The following is a 22,703-nucleotide window of genomic DNA, read 5'->3' on the forward strand; positions in this document are numbered from 1 at the left end:
ACGAAACCTCAACTCCATCAAAGTAGCCCATGAAGCCCACTTTTGTTGTGGGTTTCTTTTTAAAAGCGGAAAAATTTCTGCTCCTATAAATATGTGTCGCGTCGCATTAGGAGCTCGCTCCGTTTAGGGTTTTACGAGGCAGATTTCGGAGTCCTCTTGCAGCCGCCATGGGTAAGCTCCTTCTCAATCTTTTAGGCGCGGTTTTCTCTCACTGTGATTCGCGTGTTCGTTAACGTAAGAGTTTGCTGATTCCATTTTCCTACTTCTGAACGCAGCCAGAATCAAGGTTCACGAGTTGAGAACTAAATCGAAAACTGACCTCCTGAGCCAACTCAAAGAACTGAAAGCGGAGCTTGCTCTGCTTCGCGTTGCCAAAGTTACCGGCGGAGCTCCTAACAAGCTCTCGAAAATGTAGGCCTCGATATCTTATATTTTTCTTCGGTCTATCAGAGGTGGCTTGTGGAAAGTTTGTTGATTTATTATCTGAAGAACTGTTGTTTCTTTTTATTCTTATGAACCAGCAAGGTTGTGAGGCTGTCGATTGCTCAGGTTTTGACGGTGATATCTCAGAAGCAGAAGGCTGCGCTGAGGGAAGCTTATAAGAATAAGAAATTCTTGCCCCTCGATCTGCGACCGAAGAAGACCAGAGCTATCAGGAAACGTTTGACCAAGCATCAGGTATTTTCTTTTTAATGTTGTTCGTATATTGTTGGAGATGTTATGTTAATTCTTTTTAGTGTTTTCTTCATTTTCTGGCTCCGTCATGGGAAAATATCTTGTAGTGACCCTAAGAAATGCTGCAGAACTCTGTTATGGGACAAACCAGTGGTGACATATGTGCCGTTTAGGTTAAATCCTAATGATTAATTATCTTATGCGCAGTTGGCTAATTGATATTCTTTCTCCGTGACGTGAGAATTACATTTTATTGGTTCATAAATATACCAAGTATTCTGATGTCATACAAGGGGTTTTCACTATTTCGCGCTCAAGTTCATTTACTCATGTACAGTTCTAGGGCATTCATGCTATTTCTGTATAATGTTTAACTATTTTGAGTTTCTTGGTTCATTGTTTATAACTAATACTTGCAAATTTGATCTTGATTTAGTATTTAGCTGGAAATTTTGATGATTGTGAACTTTTGAGTAATTCAAATGAAGATTTTGCGATGTTGGGCAACCTAATATGAGTAGTCATGTGCATAACTATAGTATGGAAGAATCTGTCTAATCAGTCTGGCAAAATATGCTTTTTGCATATAATAATCCTAGGATTCGGTAGAATGCTACACTCTTGAGCCTACCTGAAAAGAGAAGCTGCTGTAATATCATAATTCTAACTCTATACATTTACTTGAGTTCCTGCGGTGCCCCTGGCAAACATTTATATGCCCTTCTGTTCCATATACCGTATCTGATGAATGCAACCTCCTTTCATCTTCTCTTTTCCGTTTTAGTTTGTTTGTTTCCTCTATCATCTGTGAGAGCTTGATTTCTGAGACCAGAGGTAACTTAATGTAAAGTGAACCAAGAGGATGGGTAACCATTGTCATTTGTCACTGGGTTGCTCCTCTTATCTTTCTTTCTTTTGAGCAATAATTGTTCATTACCTATGTTATGCTCGCAGCCTAATTTTGTAAATGAGTTATTATTTTTTATTTTAAAAGGATGTTAGGTTTTATTCATGAAATATGACACAACGGGTGGTCCCTACTTTAGAGAGGGAGTACCCAAAGGCAGGGTGCCCTTGGGCAAGGTTCCCAGACACCTAATCTTTGCAAATGTATTATAATAGGAAGGTTGTTGATGCTACTCTACTAGACTCCTGTCAGTGTGTCCACAACTATTACTACTGGCTTATAAACTTCCTATATGGAATGGGTCCAGTTTTGGGGGCATTTGGACATCCCGTGTCAGCTGTATGTGAGGTGCCACCCCTTTAATGACTTGGAAATGCTGAAGTTATTTTCTTCTGATCTGTCTGCTCAAGTTAAAAAAAAAGAAAAAATTGCATCAGGTACAGGCATGGTCAAAGCAAGGCCTAGTGCTATGGTTATATGATTAATTAAGTTTGTGGTTAGGACAGGAAATGAGGAATTTGTGTTAGATGTAAGTGTCATATAATGTATAATTTGTTATACATATTGGTAGAAATGGAGACATTTTGGTGAGAAGATGTGTTTAATATGGGCAGAAGGTAGAGTTACAAATTTGGGTTTGAAGCAGTAGACAAAGTATACACACTATTTGGTAGGGTTTTCTGTAATAAGTCATTCTTGTGTGATACTCTAAAGAAGCCATATTTCTCGACGAGAATGCGATCTTTATGTATCTGGCTAGCATGTCCATGTCCAGCTTTGCAAAGCTAGGTGGTCTTTTTTGTAATTCATATTTATCTATGGTAGCTTAATGGTTGAGTCAGCCTTTTTGAGGTACTGATTTATTTTTGCATTGTATGCTGCAGGCTTCACTGAAAACAGAACGTGAGAAGAAAAGGGAATTGTACTTCCCCAAGAGGAAATATGCCATTAAGGTTTAGATGTATTTTTGGTTGTGTTTCTGCCTGACAAAACACTATTTATTTTGCGAGTCCATTTTGTTTCAAGACCATCAGATTAATTGACAGGGTTTTTGGTAGTTATTACGTGCTGAGATGATCATGAATCTTGTAGGAACTATTATTGGTTCATATCTTACTTGAATAGTTCTCTATGGAACAGTTGTTTTTGGCCTCGTGTTATTTCAATGAGCAGTAACTTGTCACGAAATAATACAGAATTGATGGGAGGTGTGATACTAAATAGCACTTCCATGGGGCACAGCTTCATATGCTTGTCTGAGTCACGGGGTTGTACGTGATTCAGATTTGTTATCATTGGAAACTCGGTCGTTATCTGAAGGATATATTCACATGGCATATGTCTAATCTTTGATGTGATTAAGTTACTGAGATACCAAAATTCTAAAAATATGGGCAATATGTCTAAGATGTTTTGTGTTTGTGCCGGGTTTTGATCAAGTGTTCAAAACCTGGAGAAATAATATTTCTCCTACAAGCAGAGAGCTGTTTGTGATACGGCTCTGAATATAGGAACTGTAATCCCTTTTTATTATTTTAGCACAGCAACAATTCATGTCTGCTTTTAAGAGAAATATTATTTCTCAAGGTTTTGAGATCAAAACCCAGTACAAACAAAAAAGATCGTTCGCCAATGCTGATTAATTACTCGATTCATTCGATATTTAGGAAGGAATTACAGGAATCAGAATAGATGAGGAGGTAAATTTTTTATCAATCAGTTAATCGAATAATCAAGAGAATTTAGACTTGAAAATTATCCTAAATTATTATGGAATAGTTACAAAGATTAAAAAAGAGATAGGGACAAATGTGGCCATACTAAACCTTAAGCTAGCTAGAGATTACTCGTCCACATGGGCTCGTATTTGTCTTTCATATCCAATATAAGCCGACCCAACACAACTTCCAAACAAACTAAGCCCAATTATTACTCACATTGCGTACGTTTTATACATTTTAAAATTTGAGAAAATTTGGTTTTTAATTCATGTCTGATTTTCAATTTGTTTCGGCTATTATTGCATATATGTGTAGTTAAATAAGGATGTCATATGAATCCTTTCTAAAACAAAAAGTAATCCGACCACAGTGGGAGTCGAACCCACGACCTTTTGATCCGAAGTCAAACGCGCTAATCCACTGCGCTATGCGGCCTTCCCTTAAGATCTTTCTAATTATTATATATCACACCAGTTTAAATTACGTTATAATTGGCTACCTTGATAAAACAATACTTTTATTTTCATAAATGCATATGGGTGACTCATGAAACTGATAAAAATATTATGGGATGGGAGTATAAGTACATCTACCATCATTTTAAGCCTGTATTAAATCATTTCTACTTCTATGAACCAACTATATATTTAAATGGAGGAATGTCTACATAATTTGGGTGACTTTACGACGGTATTATTATTTTAAAACCTAAGAGTTTATACATAATTATGCTATATTTTAGGGTTAACTTGGTATTAACCCTAAGAAAAGAGTTGAATGGTGTAATTCACTAAGTCCAAGGGCATGTGAGCAATAATTTTATCTTTCTTATGCACCCATTAAACCAAAGATAACGTCTGTCTTAGTTTAATCTGGAAGTATTAGAAAACCCAATCGAGACAAAAACTCCATCAAATTCATCTCTGCCTCATTGACTCAAGACATTTTAGCACAATATTGTGATGGGTCTTCAGTCAATTTTTTAGTTCCCATTCAAGTTCAGTCGTCGTCGTTTTCTATTTTGTTTTTTATAAGGCTCTCTTGCATTAATCAAAACCTCCAGGGTTGATTCCAAATATCGAGATAGAAAAAAGAGAAACCAGTTTGTGGTTAATCGAAGAGTTGAAATGGCGACCTTGTAAGCAAAAGCACGAGCAGTTTTGGATCTTTCTCTCTTGAGAGCTAACTCACGTTCAATAGTCTTCTGAGTTGAATTCCTTTGTTTTTCCATCTATACAGAAGCTACATTCTTGAGACAAAATGTAAGGATGGAACAAACTTTGCTGAAAGCTATGACAAATGAAGCGATTCAATCAGCAAGAAATGAATTCAATGATTTACATATTTTCTGGGAAATGAGGAACTGGGATTGCGATATTCGTCGTCCTTGACATTGTAGTAAGGTTCTGCCTCCATATCAGCCGATTTCACACCTTTATTCTCAACAAAAAGTGTGGAAGTTTCATGTTTCTGAGCGTTGATGTCTCCTTTGTAGAATTCTGCGATTAGAAAAATAGGATAGGGATGGGTGCATTCATGAGTCACGATTGCTGCTGTCTTCACGACCTGCTGCATTCATGATTCCCTTTTGGAGTTTTCTTCAGGGTGTCCATTTTTCCAAGGCAAAAACTCCAAAAGGGAAGTGCATGTCTTCTGCAATGGGAACCAAGTGTTTCGTAAATCAAGTAAGCATTATTATTTGTTTCAATCTCAGATGAGAAGTGACGTACTGCGAGAGAAGGAAAGAGACGATGAATTAAATCCCACAAAATTAATCAGAAACAAGCAAGTGAACTCGCTGCACAGTTTAGTGTCTAATGAACAATTTCGTTTTGTTTCCAGTTACGGCCATCAATGGCGCATAGGTATTAACCACGGTAAACAAAAAGATTCTGCTGAGCAAAACTGAAGCCATTGACAGGATATGCAAGATGATGGTTGATTTTTGGTTACATCCGAACTGGATATCAAATGTATGATCCTGTGATTAAGGGGATTAAATAAATTAATTAATATTGATGTATGAATTTGCCTCAATGATTTGGGATAAATAAAGAATATCTAGAGTATTTAGTGACCCCCGATAGAGATAAAGGATAATACTTATTTATTGTATCTAAGATAATCTTTATCTTGCAACACTTATCATGTAAGCGATACTTATTATGTAATCTGTAAACTATAAATACTTGTGTTTGATGAATGTAATACACAGAAAAAAATTTCTTCTCCCTTCCGATTCTTCTACATGGTATCAGAGCGACTGATCTCTCTAAATTCTTCTCTTTGGCATTGTTGAAGCACTAGAGCCGCAACTCTTAGTTCCTCCCTCTCTGTCATCGCCATATCTTTTGGCACTCATCTGAATTGCTGCTACCAAGGAACCCAACTCCGGCGAAACCTTTGAAAGTTGTCGACGATTGCTATTGAGCCAGTGCTCGGTCTTCTGACGCCCTGCACTAGCAGTCCTAGGGAAGATCCTATTATGACTCTTCGCCCGTCAAGTCTGCCACCACCTCTGTTATCGATGTCGGCGTCACCGTCGCCATTGACCTTCACGGCTGCTGTTGCTGCCAACTTTGCCAATAACCCCGTACCAATCGTGTTTCCCCTTCTTTCTCCTCCTTCGACATTTGATTAATCAAAAACTTTCTGACTAATCAAAGGAATAGGAGATAGCACATGTGCGAACAACACATGTGAGGCTTAAGTCATTCACACGTGTGGGAAAAAAAGGGAGGCACACTGCCCTCAATTCTACTTTGACGACTCCACATGTTCTAGTTTGATTTACGAGTCTGGGCTCATGGTTGATGGTCAACCCAAGCCCCGGACCTACATCAGACGCTGTCAGTGGTGTCATGCACAAGGACACACTGTTCCACAGTGTCCTGTGTTTTGTCAGATATATCCACACTTGTCACCACCTCCAATTACTCTTCAATGCCAACCACGATCATATCTTACAACTGCCACCACTTCTGTTGATTCCACTTGGCTCCTAGATAGTGGCACATTGCACCATTTTACATCTGGCTTGAGTAATCTCTCTGTTCACACTCCTTATGAAGACATTGATGACATCATAATTGGTGATGACATGAGTCTCCCTATTACAATGCCAGTTCCAAATCTCTCTCTATACCCTGCCACACTTTTTCCATAAATAATATTCTTTGGGTTTTTACCATGCAAAAAAAATCTTATTTTTATCTCCCAGTTCTTTCAATCTAATCATATTTCCATCAAATTTTTACTGATTTATTTTCATATGAAGATCTTCGCACGGGGCCAATATTTTTGCAAGGTCAAACTAAGAATGGTGTGTATGAGTGGCTGTCGTCCTCAGCTCTGTCTTCACCATTAGTAGCCTTTTTCAGTGTCAAGACCAATTCGTCTGTATTGTATTATCGCTTAGGTCATATGTCATCTCCAATTCTAAGGCATATTGTCTCTACTTTTCGGTAAAGTTTATCTCATCCTTTGACTTTTATTTTCAACTGCAATTCTTGTCATTGCAATAAGAGTTATACATTACCATTCTCCCACTCCTCTCTTGTCTCTTCTTCCCTTCTTCACATTATTTTCTCGGATGTCGAGAGCTCTCCTATTTATTCTATTGATGGTTTCAAATATTATGTTATTTTTATCGATCACTTTACAAAGTATATCAGGTTTTATCCTTTCAAACAAAAATCACAAGCTTTTGATACATTTGTGCAGTTTAAATCTCTTGTTGAAAACTTCTTTGGTAAACGGATTAAAACACTCTATTATGATAATGGAGGGGAATATAAAGCAATGCTTTCTTTACTAGTTACCAATGGCCTTTTTAATTTCATGTCTCCTCCACATACACCTAAACATAATGGGTATTTCAAACGACGACATCATCATATTTTTGAAACAGGTTTGTCTCTTCTTTCTCATGCATGCATACCTCTATCTTAATGGTCATACGCTTTCTCCATTCTTATTTATCTCATAAACCCTTTACCTACTCCCACTCTTAAATTTTCTTACACCATATGCCAAACTCTTTGGCACTCTTCTTAACTACTCTAAACTCCGAATTTATGGTTGTCTCTGTTATCTGTGGCTCAGCCATACTCTTCCCACAAACTCACTCTACGTTCCTCTCTTTGTGTCTTACTTGGGTAATCTACCACTCAAAGTGCCTATTTATATCTTAAACACGCTACCTCTCGTCTTTATGCACCACACCATGTTAAATTAGTTGACTCTATCTTTCCCTTCACTGCACTTCAGTCTCACCTCGATCATGCTTCGTCTGATACACTCTCCAACTAGTGTACCTTTGAGTCCTTATTTCCAGCTACCGGTACATCCACTACAACTTTGATCCATGTAACCTCTGCAAGCTCCATTCAAGACCTCAAACCTAACCCCACACACCTCCCTCATTGACCGACCCACAACCATCATCCCAACCTACTTCCTCTCTCCCAGTGTTATAGTCATCAAATCCAAGAACAACATTTACAAGCCCGTCCCAAAATTAAACCTCACAACCCAGCCTCCTACATCTTGCAACCACGAACAACCAACCATGACTCAAGCTCTCACCGATCCCAAATGGTGTCAGGCTATGTTTGATAAATATGATGCTCTTTTTAAGGATGGGACATGAGAACTTTTCCCTCAGATCCCTCACAGAATCTCTGCTGGCTCTATTGACAGGTACAAGTATCGCTTAGTTTTCAAAGAGTTTCACCAGTGCCCTGGGGTTGATTATCATGAAACCTTTATTCCCGTTGTCAAACCTACAACTATTCATGTTGTTCTTAGCTTTGAAGTAAGTCGAGGTTGGTCGCTTCGACAACTTGATGCCAATAATGCGTTTTTCTTACATGAGGATATTTTTTATGGCATAATCACCTAACTTCATTGATTGTGATCATCCCCATCATATCTACAAACTTTGCAAGGCTATCTACGGTCTCAAGCAAACTCTATATGGTTGGTATCATGAGTTGCGCCATTTCTCGTCACCTTAGCTTCACCAACTCTTATGCAGACTCCTCTCTATTTAGCTATCAGATAAGTATTGTTGTGCTATATATTCCGGTCTATGTGGATGACATTATTATTACATGAGATAATGATCAAGCTATGATAATGTTCATCCACCATTTTGCTGAAAGATTTTCACTTAAGGATCGTGGCTCATTGAGTTACTTTCTCGGAATTGATGTTTTTCCTTATTTTCAATGATTACTTCTGTCTCAACGTCTATGTATCTCTGATCTACTTGCTCGCACAGGCATGACAAATGTAAAACATGTACCTACGACTCTTGCCACATCATCTACACTCACATTTCAGTTTGGCATGACACTCTCTAATCCATTTGAATATCGGATTGTTGTTGGTAGTCTGCAATACTTGGCTCTTACTTGACATGACATTGCTTATGTGGTGAATAAGTTATCACAGTTTATGCATTGCCCTACTATTAACCATCGGATTATGTCAAAAGATTGTTGCACTATATTTGTGGGACTCTAGATCATGGTATTGTACTACATTGAATATCTTCTCTCCATGCGTTCTCTAATGCTGACTAGACAAGAAATAAGGATGATTTCATTTCCACAGGTTCCTATCTTGTTTGCCTAGGTCGCAATTATATCTCTCGGAGTTTTAAAAATCAACAGACTGCGGTGAAATATCGCTCAGTTGCAACCACTACAGTTGAAATCCATTGGATTTATTATCTTCTCATTGAATTTGACGTTTTTCTTCCACAATAACCAGTGCTTTATTGTAACAATGTCAGTGCTATAAATTTGTGCTCCAATCCAGTATTTCACTCTTGCGTGAAACTTGTACTTTGGACTACCACTTCATTGAACAAATTCAGAGTAGCGCTCTTCGGGTTACTCATGTCTCATTTGCTGATCAGTTAGCAGATGCTCTCACAAAACCGCTTCCATGAACACGCTTAATTCCCTTGCAGACCAAGATTGGACTCTCCTCTCGGAACTCCATCTTACGAGGGCGTGATAGAGATAACGGATAACACTTATCTGTTATCTCTAAGATAATCAATATTTTACAACACTTATCATGCAATCTGTAAACTATAAATACTTGTGTTTGATAATGTAATACACGGAAAATATTTTCTTCTCCCTTTAAATTCTTCTACAGCACCAACAACTTGATATTATATCGAATGCAACATCATGTCAAATTCATGCAATAGGCAGTGTTATAAAACTAGGAATGAACCTGGTTCATTTGGACCTAAACCCTCGTTTGGGTCATTATTCTCCTAGTCCCAAGCATAGTAGGGAAAGATGTTCTACCCCTACTTGTATATTTTTCTATTTTTTAATGAATTACACTATATATGACATTATCCGAGTTAATCTATTGTCAAACCTAGTTGACACTGGTTCACCAAACCTAGTTGACAAATCATGAGGCTCTCGATTTTTTTGTTTCAACAAATATCAACCATCTTTAAGAACAGTAGTGACGAGGATTCCGCACCAAATCCGCCCCACCCTAGTTTGTGCAAAGCAATTACAGGGAATAGGTGTCTTGTATGTCACCCAGTAGGGCACATGAAGCTTCCAAAATTAGAACCCTTATTTGATACAGACGCTTCTGAACCCAATTTAGAGCCACCTGAACAAGTCCAAGTATTTGTGAGGTCAATGTTTCACTCTTAAGAAAGTTTCCCTTGAAGGTGCTGACATTGCTAGGCATATACAATCACATTTCAAGCCAAACCTCCACATTACATTTTGACCATTCTCATCACCTATAAGATTCCGTCTTTGAACCTCCCACCGCGTCTTGAATTTCTCTCAGGCTTTCAGATATCGAACCGTTAATGCTTGTGGCTATAAGGCCCCAGTCTAGGGTATCCACACCCTGAAAATTGACCCTCCAACCGATGGGGAAGAAAGGGGCACCGTCATGGTCCCCATCCATGCCACGTTCGTATTCTCCTCCCTCCTGTCATCCCTGCAATGTGGACCTTAGCTTCATTATTCGTTTCAATCTCAGCTGGGAAGTGACGTACTGCGAAAGAAGGAAAGAGAAGATGAATCAAATCCCACAAAATTAATCAGAAACAAGCGAGAGAATTGGGCGCACAGTTTAGGGCCTGTCAGTGCACAACGTCAGTGTATTTCACTTACGCTGGGGAAAGTGGGCTGAAACCCATTAGTGCGCCCAGTAAATGACGGGGGAAAGTGAAATACAATTGTATTTCGCTTTCCCCCGTTTCAGGCATAAAACGATGGTAAGTGAAATCCGAGGGGTCGAGCTCAGATTTCACTTACCATCGTTCAAATACATCTCGCTGTCGGGGAGGAACCTTTGTCGAACGAGGTTTCGGAGAATTTTTTTTTTTCTCTCTCGCGACCTTCGGCTTCTCTTCTCTCTCGGCCTCCCTCTCCTCTCCCTCTCGACCTCCGTCGCAAAGCATGGGAGGCCGAGCCTCTCGGCCTCCCTCTCGGCGTACCATTGGAGCGCCGCCTCCGTCATCGTTGCTCGTTGGCCCGCCACCTCCGTCACCGTTGCCCGCTAGCCCGTCGTCGTAGTCTCCTGCCCGCTGAGGAAGACGACGCGTAGGAAGACAATGGTTTAATTTTTTCTAAGTTAGAAAAAATTAAACCGTCGTAAAAATAATAATTTATATTTTTATTTATAAAATGATTATTTTTATTTATTTAATATATTTATTTTATAATTACTATATTAAATTAGTGATTTAATAGTCATAATTAAAATATTGATAAAATAAATATTTGATAAATTGTTTTGGTTTAATTATCCCATTTCTATAATTAATTAAACCAATAGTTTTAAATTTTGTTACAATATATTATTAATTAATAATACATAAAAATATATTATGTTATTGATAAATATATATTTATTTATTATATTAAATTAGTGGTTTTTAATGTTAAAACATATCTTATATTATTAAAAAATAATTTATTTATTTATTATATTCACGTAAGTTATTTTTTATTTATTTATTTATTTTTGATAATTTATTTTAGTCGCACGTACTCAGAGGGAGTCTGCAGTACAATCTACAAGAACATCATATTATCGAGTTGTTTTAGAAATTTAGATGTGGCAAAATTATTGACTATTATGTTTTAATGCCACTAAATATTTTTTATGTTGTACTTTTGTATGAACAGATATAATTTTTTATATTAAAAAGGTGATTGAGTTATATTTGTATTATTTTTATTTTTATTATTACGATATTTGTGTAGTACACTATGTAGTACGATATTTTTATAATTATTTTATATTTAGATATTACAAAATTAAAATTTGATTACAATTTTAATAATATAAAAGTAAACATTTGTTTAATTAGTATATTTAATATATTTTATTTATTGACTAATATTAATTTAATTTTCTGATAGTCATATATATCAAAATATTTTATTTAATAAATAATCTATATGCACTTTACACCACACTTTCCATTGTGTACACTAACACAAACAAGTATAAAAAGTACTTTATACTGCACTTTCCATTGTGCACACTAACACAAACAAGTACTTTACATTCCCTCTCACATTCCCCAGGGAAAATACTTTTCATTGTATTTCATTTCCCTCTGCACTTACAATGTGCACTAACCCCCCTTAGTGTCTAATGAACAATTTCTTGTTTTTATTTCAGTTATGGCCATCAATGGTGCAGGGTTATTAACTACATTAAACAAAAATATTCTGGTATCAATTCTCATGAGATTTTCTGAAACAATTCCAGAATTCGATAGCTATGAAGTCATTCATTCATGTTGAGTATCCGAAAATTACTTTGAATGATATTCAACAGCTAGAGAATCCGATGAGCAAAACTGAAGCCATTGATAGGATATGCAAGGATGGTTGACTTTGATAGAGATAAGATAAATCTGATAGAATTTGAGATTGTCTCAAATTGTAACTCTAAAACAATGTAATCTTCTCTTAGGGCAGGTTAGTCAACAAAATGGATTTTTGAAGTTTATGTTCATCTCCAAAATAAAGATCATGTCAGTCATGTACATGAACTTCAACTTCGCACTTGGTGTTAGTGTTGACGACTTCATGTACACTGGAAAACATTTTCCAGTGTTAGTGCCCCAACATGAGAAAAACGTAAAAAACAAGAGAATCCCTAAACCCTTATAGTACACTTAATTACAACATAATCCTTAAACCCCAAATTAGGTAAAACAACCATTATTACTACACGAATAAGTTATTTAATGTATAATTAAATATATCAATATATTTATTAATTGAATTAGATATTTTCTTGTGCATTCACATGGTATTTTACATGAGCCAATGAAATACGCACATGATTAATTACAAATAATAAACAAATAACGTTATAAATAACAAAAACGAAAGTAATGCGTTAATTTATTAATAACATATGATATACTTTAACCTAAAAATGAATTATTTAAGAGAAAAAAATGATCTAATCATAACTTTAACACACTATATATTTGTACATATTATATTTTATGTATTATTAATTAATAATATATTGTCATAAAATTTAAAACCATTGGTTTAATTAATTATAGCAATCGAATAATTAAACCAAAATAATTTATCAAATATTTATTTTAACAATATTTTAATTATGAATATTAAATCACTATTTTAATATAGTAATTATAAAATAAATCTATTAAATAAATAAAAATAATTATTTTATAAATAAAAATTATAAATTAATGATTTTTATGACGATAGTTTAATTTTTTCTAACTTAGGAAAAATTAAACCATTGTCGTCTTCCTCAGCGGCGAGCCAGCGGGCAACGCCAACAGAGGCGGCGCTCCAACGGTACGCCGATAGGGAGAAGAGAGGAGACCGAGAAGCTCTACAACAGATGCTCGACCTCCCATGCGCTGCGACGGAGGTCGAGAGGGAGAGGAGAGGGAGGATGGCCGATGGGGGGGAGGAGGAGTGAGGGACGCCGAGAGAGAAGAGAAGTCGTCGCCGAGGGAGGAAGGTCTCCCTCCCTCTCCTCTCCCTCTCGACCTCCGTCGTAGAGCCTCTCGGTCTCCCGTACTCTACAACGGAGGTCGAGAGGGAGAGGCTGGAGAGAGGGAGACCGGAGAGGGACGGTGGAGACGAGAGAGGGAGCAAAGAGCTCGGGGAGAGAAGGGGTACGGGAAACGGAAATGAGCAAACTCACGGAGAGGGTGTGCAGCGAAGAGAGGGGCGCGCTGGTTTCATATACATGATTCTCAAAATTGGACGGAAAGCGCTTTCCCTCATTTATGCTTTGGACATGATCTCATGAGTCATGTTAGTCATGTACATGACTTGAACTCTGGCGCTCCACTAACGACATGAGGACATGAACTGAGTAATGCGGCTGAAGTTCATATCCTGATTCATGTTGACTAACCCCTCATTTGTAACCTATAAATACCTATATTGATGAATGTAAAGCATCAAGAAATATTTATTCTTTGTATTATCTATACAGTATTACAACAGGTACTCATATGTGGGTTTCACCCAAATTATCCACATGTAGAGCCACAAAAGAGGGCCTATGCGTGAGGGGGAGTATTAAGGAATAGTCTCACACGGATTAGTGAGTATAAAAATCTTGAGTTTATTAGTTGGGAAAATGGTTTCCTTAGTTGGTTAGTCATCATGGGATGGGCCCTCGACCCAACTTAACAGATTTTTGGTTATATCTAACCTAGATATCAAATGTATGATCCTATGATTAAGGGGATTAAATAACGTAATTAATGTTGATGTATGGATTTGCCTCAATGATTTAGGATAAACAACAAAAATTTGGAGTAGTTAGTGACACCAACAACTTGATATTAAATCAAATGCAACGACATGTCAAATTCATGCAATAGGCAGAGTTATAAAACTAGGATAAACCTGTTTCATCTGGACCTAAACCATCATTTGGGTCATTATTCTCCTACACCCATGTAGAGTTGGGGGAAATATTCTACTCCTATTTGTATATATTTCTAATTTTTTAAAGAATTAAAATGTATATGATTGTTGAAGAGAAGATATGGAAGACTCTTACATGACTCTCACAATAAGAAGTCTCACAAAGCTAGAATTAATATGGTAGAGTCTTACAAGAGTCTCACAGAAGAGTATCAATTTTGAAGGTATTTTAGTTATGTTAGTCTTTTATTTATGTTGAGTTGTTTAATTATACTAAGACTTATCTTTAAGTGTTAGACCTTGGGTGTAATTGGGACAAGGGTACTTCAATTGTAATTGGACTCTATTACTTTCTTCTATAATAAGTGAGTTGACTCGGTCAACCCACAAAGATAATGTGATCATTTTCTGATCAATCATCTCAAGTAGTTTAGGTTCATATTTATCTTTATTTCTCTATTTTCAGTTCCAATACCTGTTATTTTTCTTGGCGTTCGCACCTCCATACTAAGCTTTTCATATAGAAAACTATATATTAACAAAAAGATAATTAAATGTACTTTCCAACACAAAATGAATTTTGGCAATCAGAGTTCTCTAAAAAGATAAATAGATATTTAAAGCAACAAATGTTAGACTACAAGAGAAATTCGAACAACACTAGAAAGCTTATACTTTCGAGTCATCTTATAACATCAAGAACGAGATTTTATTGGGAGAATTATATATCCAAAGAATATCCAAAAGTTTATTTTCTTAAAATATCAACCAATTCTTAATCTAATTTTTGTATTGGGAGAGATTGATCTTGGAAGAACCAATAATCATGTTGGCTATAGAAGAAATAGTACTCAGTTATGCTAGATTACAAATTCCCAAAATATGTCAGCTTATTATCTCAAAATAACTACATTTTATGAAGTGAAGTTATACTTGGATGAAATATATTCAAGTCTAGTTCCATAAAGAGAAAATTTATCTCAATCTTATCTATATATAAGGAGATATCCGTATTGTGATCTGCAAGGGTCATGATACATAATGAAGATACTCAAGAGGTCATAAAATATTCAAGATCGGATATTTTTATGTCAATTTAGATATCAAATTAAATATATTTGAGTTTAGTTTCTTGATTAACAAATTGTTTGTGATTCTGACCTATATTTTTAGAGATATTGATATCAAAAGTATTAAATGTCAATTTATCAAAAATCTCTTTTTTTCCCTGTTTTCTCTCTTATTATCTCTCCAGGCATTGACGTGATTTGAGTTTTCTTTAACTCCTAAAATTTGAGTTTTTAGCCAAATTTGTCTTCTAATTAGAGAGTTTTGGTCCAACTTAATCACTTCATGATGTTCTAATTCAAAATATGCAATATCTTGCATCAATGTTGCTTTCAAGTTTTGCATTTTTGTTACTTGGTTGTATATCTTCTTCGTAGTTAACTCCAAAAAATTGTGATCACCCCAAAAAAGTTATACTTGGTCAAGTTTTTTAAGTTCTACCATTATAGGTTCCCTTATTTTTCCAAAAACAGAGGTCTCTTTGGAAGTATGAGTGTTGCATAGTCGCTTCCTTTCCGTTAAAGTTGTTTTCCTCAAATATTTCTTCAATTTATCATCTTTTGTTTTGATCACTTCAAAACAATGCCTAAACCCACTACCTAAAAAGTATAGGAGTGTACTCAACATTAATCTTGAATCAAGTCTTTTATTCTTCACCCTAGAGGTGATTTGTGTTTGAGCTACCCTTAAAAAGTGAGTAGTCTCTTTTTTTAGCCCTAAATTTGGGTTAGTTTTTAGCCTTTAAAATTGAGTGGAGTGTGTTTTAGACTATGACCGTTTTGACAGGTATATGGAGTTTTGTCGTACGACTAGGAATGATTTTCTTCTCCCATATTGTGTTTTGTCCAAGTTGGGTCTCTATGTCCTTTTTATCCTCAGTTTGAGGGGGAGTAGTAGAAAAAGTACAAGAAAGAGGTATTTTGTTCTACATGTTGTGGTAATTTTACGTGACCAAAATATTCAAGAAAGGGGGAGCGCAAAAGATGAAGTTTTTGCATCTATGAAGAATTTTTTGCGACAAAGAAAATTAAAGACCAAAAATCATTTTCATTACAAGCTGAAGTTATAAACTCCAACTTGAGGGGGTATTGAAGAGAAGATATGAAAGTCTCTTACATGACTTTCACAATAAGAAGTCTCACAAAGCTAGAATTAACATGGTGGAGTCTTACAAGAGTCTTACAGATGGTGGTCTCACATAAGGGTCACGGTTTAATTGTGTTTTAGTTATGTTAGTCTTCTATTAATGTTAAGTTGTTTAATTATGCTATGACTTATCTTTAATTGTTAGACTTTGGGTGTGATTGGGACCAAGGTACTTTAATTGTAATTGGACTCTATTACTTTCATCTATTATAAGTAAAACCTCGTGTACTTAGATTACATAAAGTTAGTGAAATTCTTCTCTTTTCAATAAATTCAACAATGACATTATCCGAGTTAATTTATAGTCAAACCTAGTTGACACAGGTTCTCCAAACCTAGTCACTTCACCAGATTGGTGACCCTGCTCGTTTGAAACAAATGAAGAGGCACTCACTTTTTTTTTGTTTCAACGAATATCAACCATCTTTAAGAACGGTAACGAAGAGGATTCCACACCGAATCCGCCCCACCCTCATTTGTGCAAAGTAATTACATGGAATAGGTCTCTTGTATGTGACCCAGTAGGGCACTTGACGCTTTCGAAATTAGAGTCCTTATATGATACAAAGCTTCTCAACCCAATTTAGAGCCTCATAAACAAGTCCAAGCATTTGTGAGGTCAACGTTTCACTCATAAGAAAGTTTCCTTGAAGGTGCTGACATTGCTAGGCATATAAAGTCATTTTCAAGCCAAACCCACATTAAATTGTGACAATTCTCATCACCTAGAAGATTCCGTCTGTGACATCTCCCACCGTGTGTTGAATTTCTCTCAGGCTTTCGGTTATCGAACCGTTAATGCTTGTGGCTGTAAGGCCCCAGTCCAGGGTATCCACACCCTGAAAATTGACCCACCAACCGATGGGGAAGGAAGGGGCTCCCTCATGGTCCCCATCCACGCCACGTTCGTATTCTCCTCCCCCCATGCCATCCCTGCAATGTGGACCTCAGATTGATTGTTTACAGAGACTTCAATGGTCTTTCAACTTCCAAGTCAAGCAATATCGTTCTCACTTCGTTTTCTGTCAGAAACGTGTATCAGATCATGACAAGGCTGCTTCCATGTTTTACTAAATCACGAAATGCACAGAAATATATCGGATTGGCGACTGAAAGCTTATTATAATCTTAGTAAAATCTTAAAGGATCTCCCTGTGGTTCTCCGTCCCCATCACTGCCGGGGCTCACCAGCGAAGGCGACCCATCACCTCTTGAAAATGTCCTACGCGGTTCTGAATGCTGAGATTCTCCAACATCGTCTCGTCTTTATCTCGAGCTAGGTCCCGTTAGTGAATCTGAATGAATATTTCAAAACCTCTCAACGTCTCCAAACTGAGTCACGGTCGGTCCCCTCCGTTGCAGAAGACGCCAAACTGATCAACTTCTTGAAATTGTCCATGAACTGAATTCCTCCAGCGCATCTTAAATAACATTCATGCTAGCTCCTGTGATAATACTAGGGCTAGCGGTGTCGAAGAAATTTTCAGAGGTTCTGTCCTCTTCCTTTGTTTGAACAGAAATCATTTTCGTCAAATCAAGAAAACCAGGCTCGTTCTCTCTTAAGAAAAAATTAAAAAAAAAAATCTGTAAAACGCATTAAACCTTCTTCGTCTTTATCTTCGTTTTCTTTTGACGAAAAAATGATCTGAAAACAGGGCCACGCAACTGGTTTCACGTTCGCAGATAGAGAAGTTATAACCAGAACTTGGTAACAATTGCTTCAGTCTACGAAAATTTGAAAACAATAACACGAGGTCGTGATTTTTCAAACGCATTAATGGATTGCATTGAAAGAGAAGATACCGTATTCGGAATCTGGAGCTGTTCAGACCTACTGAGTCGGATTTTACTTGTGCAGATTGGAGGGCTAAAAGTCTCTGAATATTACATTGGAGAGAAACGTTGGAGCTGCATGCATTCTTGAACCACATTTATCACAGGCTTTTTGGAAGACTTTCGAGGCCGGAAATGGTGGCCGAAGATTATGACAAATGAACCAACTCCCTCCACAAAGCATGAAGCTGCAAAGAACTAATAATTGAAACTTCTCCAGATCCAGCAGTTCATATCATGGAATTCCTCCTTTTTTGTGTTCACATTCGCTGCTGCTTGTTATCAGGGTTTTTACTTCCGGGATCTGGACTTCACCGGAGTTCTTCGAATGTCCAAGAACTGGACTCTGGGTCGGGGAGGGAGGGGAGTCCCAAAACAGAAGGGACAAGGCCAACCACTTCCATTGTTCTCCTTTCCTTTGCTTTGAGAAGTGGACAGCTTCAAACAAGTTGCACTCATATTTCAAAACTCCCTGACCCTATATTCTCAATGTCACCAAACTCTGGATCTTCCTAAAATAAGGTTTATTAGTTTAATTTAAACTCACATGAAGATCTTTAGTAGAAATTTGTGGCTCTCACCACCCACCAATTCCTAACCACTAAGTTGGCTAGACTTAAGTCTAGCCTCATCTCCCTCTTATAAGTCAAATGTGACAATGGGGAATCAAACATTGATTACACCAATCTTAGGGTGAATCTACCAAAATTTTCAACAACACTACTAATATAGCTTTGAAAATCAAGACACTTAAGAGTTTTAGAATTGCTTACAATGTGGAAATTTTTTAAAAACTGTCAATTGATGTGAAAATCAAGGGCCAAAATCCACAATTAAGAAAGCAAGAATGTAAATCAGATCTTAAAATGCTCATAAATACTTAGCTTTCATTGCCAAACTCAGCCAAAAGTACTTCTTCTCTACTCTTAATGACACTAGTATTTTGAGAAATCATGTGGGACACTTGAGAGCTTTGAAATTCATTTGCGAAAACATATCTTGAAGTTTGAGTCGAGTTTGACATACAACATTACAAAAACTAATGCTTGTAAGTTGATGAGGATATTTTTGGTATTTATAAAAAATAGGTAAACGTATACTCCAAAATTACAAATCCTATTTTTTTCTGCTAAACATGTTGGTAGGTCACTTAAAAAATTTATAAACCTATAGCCTTCTGAATCTGACTTTGACATTCTAAAAACTTGAAATTTTATATTGTGGGGTCGACTCTAGTGCATGAGGTTTGAATCCATTATCTCCAATGATCAGTTTTGAGGGCAAACCCTACTCTCTGAGCTCTCCCCCACATTATTTTTCTTTAAGACAAGCTTGACTCCATTTTTTTCAATGTGGTGTCCATCTAGGTGGGATGGACTCATATAGTAACATCAATGTTGGGGTCGACTCCATTTTTGGCTTTAAGCTCATTGCAAGTTGGATTCAAGCTCCGATTGCAACTATGTGTAGCACATGGGCTCAACTCCTTCAGTAAATGGTCGACTTCAACTTTCAAAAAAAAAATTATTCCAATAATTTTTGCATGAATTTCACTTATAGACCATACTTACATAACTTAGTATATTATCATCAAAATATTGGTCATTAATGGAACTTTGAATCTCAATTCCCACATCTTTCTCATTCAAAATAAGTAAAAATATCTTTAATATTTTTATCGAATTAAATCCTTAAAACTTGTATTAGATAAAATATACCATGATGATAAATGCAATTGCAACCAAATAATAAGCATGTTTTATTGGAAGGGTGAAAGAAACCATCTATCTGGTCTATCTTTAATGTTCGGTTTGAATTAGGTCTCATTGGAATGGGGAAGAAAAATCATGTCTAGATCTTAAGCAGTGACTATGATAATGTTTTTGCTTAAAACAATTTTTTTTTTTACCAATTAATGAGTTTCACAATAGTCTACAAAGTTTTTATCATGAACCAATTATTCATTTAATTTCAATTACAATATTTTTTTTGTCATGAATAAGATAGTTTATAATATTTTCATCATGAATTAATTATGTATTTAATTTAAGTAAAGTGATAAGAACTTATTTTTCTCTTTTTTCAACGATTAGTTAAGCAAAATTTGGATTAAGATAAATGGATTTTAATTTAAATTATGATTAACAATAATACATATTTCTATTTTTAAAATTTTAAACATTGTATATACTTTTGGTTTAGTATAAAATAGGGTTATCAAATTTTGATGAGACAAGCCGATCGAAATCCCCATTTCGTGTCTTCTATTTTTTCTTTCGATGTGAATAATTAAATGGTCATGGACAACTTAAGAAATAAAAAATGCCCAAAAAATATAATTTAGTGAAAAATAATTACAAATACAAAAGAAATACAAAGTGTGATGAAGCAAGGTTGCACTATTTTGGATCATGAATGGATTAAAATGGTCCTTTTTAAGCACATATAATCACCCTTTATGGATTGGGTTTTCTCAGCCTCTATGTTAATAGATAAGTGCATGATCTTAATTACATCTCGAGGAGTGCATGAACATATTTATGTGACCTAAAATGTGAATAAATAAAAAAAACACTTTTCTTAAATCTTAATTACCAATGTGACCTCTCGCTTCTTTCATGTTTATGACCGAAATACCCCTATAAAAATTGAAATAGTTTTTCCCATGGAAATTACCTGTGGTTTCTTGCGGCGCTTTTGCGTTCACCGGGCTGCGATCGTCTGAAGTCAACCCATCTTCGTCCCCGTTTCTGCCCACTTTTGCCACCATCGCGTTCTCACTCTTACCCCCTTCCTTCTTTTCCTCTTCCTCATGTCCAATCGTTAAATAACTACGTGATGGATCAACTGAGAAACCCCGCTTCCGGAGATTTTCGTAGACATGGACGTCTGGGAAGTTCTCCAGTTTTCTTCCCACTTCATGACTTACTAACCGCGAATCTGAACCTGTAAGCGTCAGAAGATTCAATTTCTTGGCGGTTCGACGCTCGGCTACGTTGTTGAGATTAGTTACCGTTTCTATGAACCAGACGCAAATTTCAACTCTATTACCTCCCGAGGGGAGCAAATTCTGCATCGTCTGCGTTCTGGGTGTCGACCTCGGTGGCGTACGTTCACAAAGATTGTTAGTCAGTAGTTTCACCAGAAAGGAAGCGCCGTGGTGACGAGAGATTAGTAACAAGAAACGAATCACGAGTGCAGATTTGGTTGTTAATAACAGTGCTGGAACAAGGAAAAGTCTTCGAAAATGATCTGTTTCAATCGGTTAACATAAGTTACTAGGAGAAACGATCTGCAATTCTTATCTCCTCTACGTGTGTAGGAGGAATCCTGTTTCAATTGATTCAAAATACCTAAATTTATACAAGAATTCATGCATTTACAGCTTTCTTATGCATAGTTCATTTACAACTATTACGCATTTATAGCTGTTTTATAGATTAACACTCCCTCTCGAGATGGGAGGTAATGCGAATGATCCCAACTTGAACCAAATAACATATAAGTAGTAATAAGCTCTTCCATCATAAACTCCCAATTTGCTACAAATGGTGTATAGGATATTCTCGTATAAAATGTCAGTCTTCCACATCTTCCAACACTCCCCCTCACGTTGGTGATCTCTTCCATGAGGCCAAGTTAGCATAAGATAAGTGAGGAAAAAATTACTCCAAGTTGTATGACATTGGTCCATACTCCAATCGTAACTCATGCTGGATTTAAGATATACTCCTATCTTCTATAAACAGTGGGTCTATACGCAATGCTCATAAGTGTAATAAAACTTCTATATCACCGTGTCCCTCCACAGACAACGACTCTCAAATAGTAGGAGTAATAAATGCCAATTAAGGGGGGAAACAGGTACAAACTTTCAAAGGGTAGAAATGGGTAATAAAACATAAATCGAAACCAACCCCAAAGGACTTCCAACAAATATAATGATAATAATCACTAAAGTGGGTAATGCGTGTCATTCACAAGATAGCAATAAAATACCCAAGGGTACCAATAAAAGATAGAGTGGGTCAAGTCTATCGTTCACAAGACGACAATAAAATACCCACAAGTACCAATAAAAAGCCTTAAAAGACTTAAAACACCCATATAAATAAAATGGACGAACCAAAGCAATGCTTGAAAAGGGTTTAAGTGATAGTCAAGTAAAAGGATGGTAGGAGGAAAACAGCCAAATAACCAATGGGTAATAGGTAAAGAGAAAGAGAAGATGTTGAGGCCACCATGGATAATTCAAATATAAACCAATGCCGACAACAGTCAGCAAATAACAAACCCTATGCAAGCAACCACGAAGTTCCTCTTCAAAAATAAAGTCTCAATCAAAGAGACACAATAGTAATAACGGAAATGGGTCAATATCAAAATAACATGTAC

The 22,703-nt window shown here is 36.4% G+C and overlaps 1 protein-coding gene and 1 non-coding gene across 2 annotated transcripts; one reads left to right on the plus strand and one right to left on the minus strand.

Moving 5' to 3' along the window:
• The first annotated feature begins 99 nt into the window (after positions 1 to 99).
• Positions 100 to 2,643, plus strand: LOC137965657 (large ribosomal subunit protein uL29-like). Its single transcript, XM_068811945.1, has 4 exons — positions 100 to 171; positions 276 to 411; positions 522 to 678; positions 2,467 to 2,643. Exons 1-4 carry the CDS (start codon positions 168 to 170, stop codon positions 2,539 to 2,541), a joined length of 372 nt encoding a protein of 123 aa, XP_068668046.1. The 5' UTR covers positions 100 to 167; the 3' UTR covers positions 2,542 to 2,643.
• A 1,021-nt stretch (positions 2,644 to 3,664) lies between these two features.
• Positions 3,665 to 3,738, minus strand: TRNAR-UCG (transfer RNA arginine (anticodon UCG)). The gene has a single exon. It is a non-coding gene; the product is annotated as a tRNA-Arg (tRNA).
• Between the last annotated feature and the right edge of the window lie 18,965 nt (positions 3,739 to 22,703).

This window comes from Aristolochia californica, unplaced genomic scaffold (assembly GCF_029961685.1).
Source record: "Aristolochia californica isolate CCGP_79_NKW_82.1479 unplaced genomic scaffold, dmAriCali1.0.hap1 SCAF_5, whole genome shotgun sequence".
In the NCBI taxonomy this organism is placed as follows: domain Eukaryota; kingdom Viridiplantae; phylum Streptophyta; class Magnoliopsida; order Piperales; family Aristolochiaceae; genus Aristolochia; species Aristolochia californica.

Coding starts and splice junctions, on each gene's coding strand:
- LOC137965657 (XM_068811945.1), top strand. Junction 412..521: donor CCTAACAAGCTCTCGAAAAT/GTAGGCCTCGAT, acceptor CTTATGAACCAG/CAAGGTTGTGAGGCTGTCGA. Junction 679..2,466: donor AACGTTTGACCAAGCATCAG/GTATTTTCTTTT, acceptor TGTATGCTGCAG/GCTTCACTGAAAACAGAACG.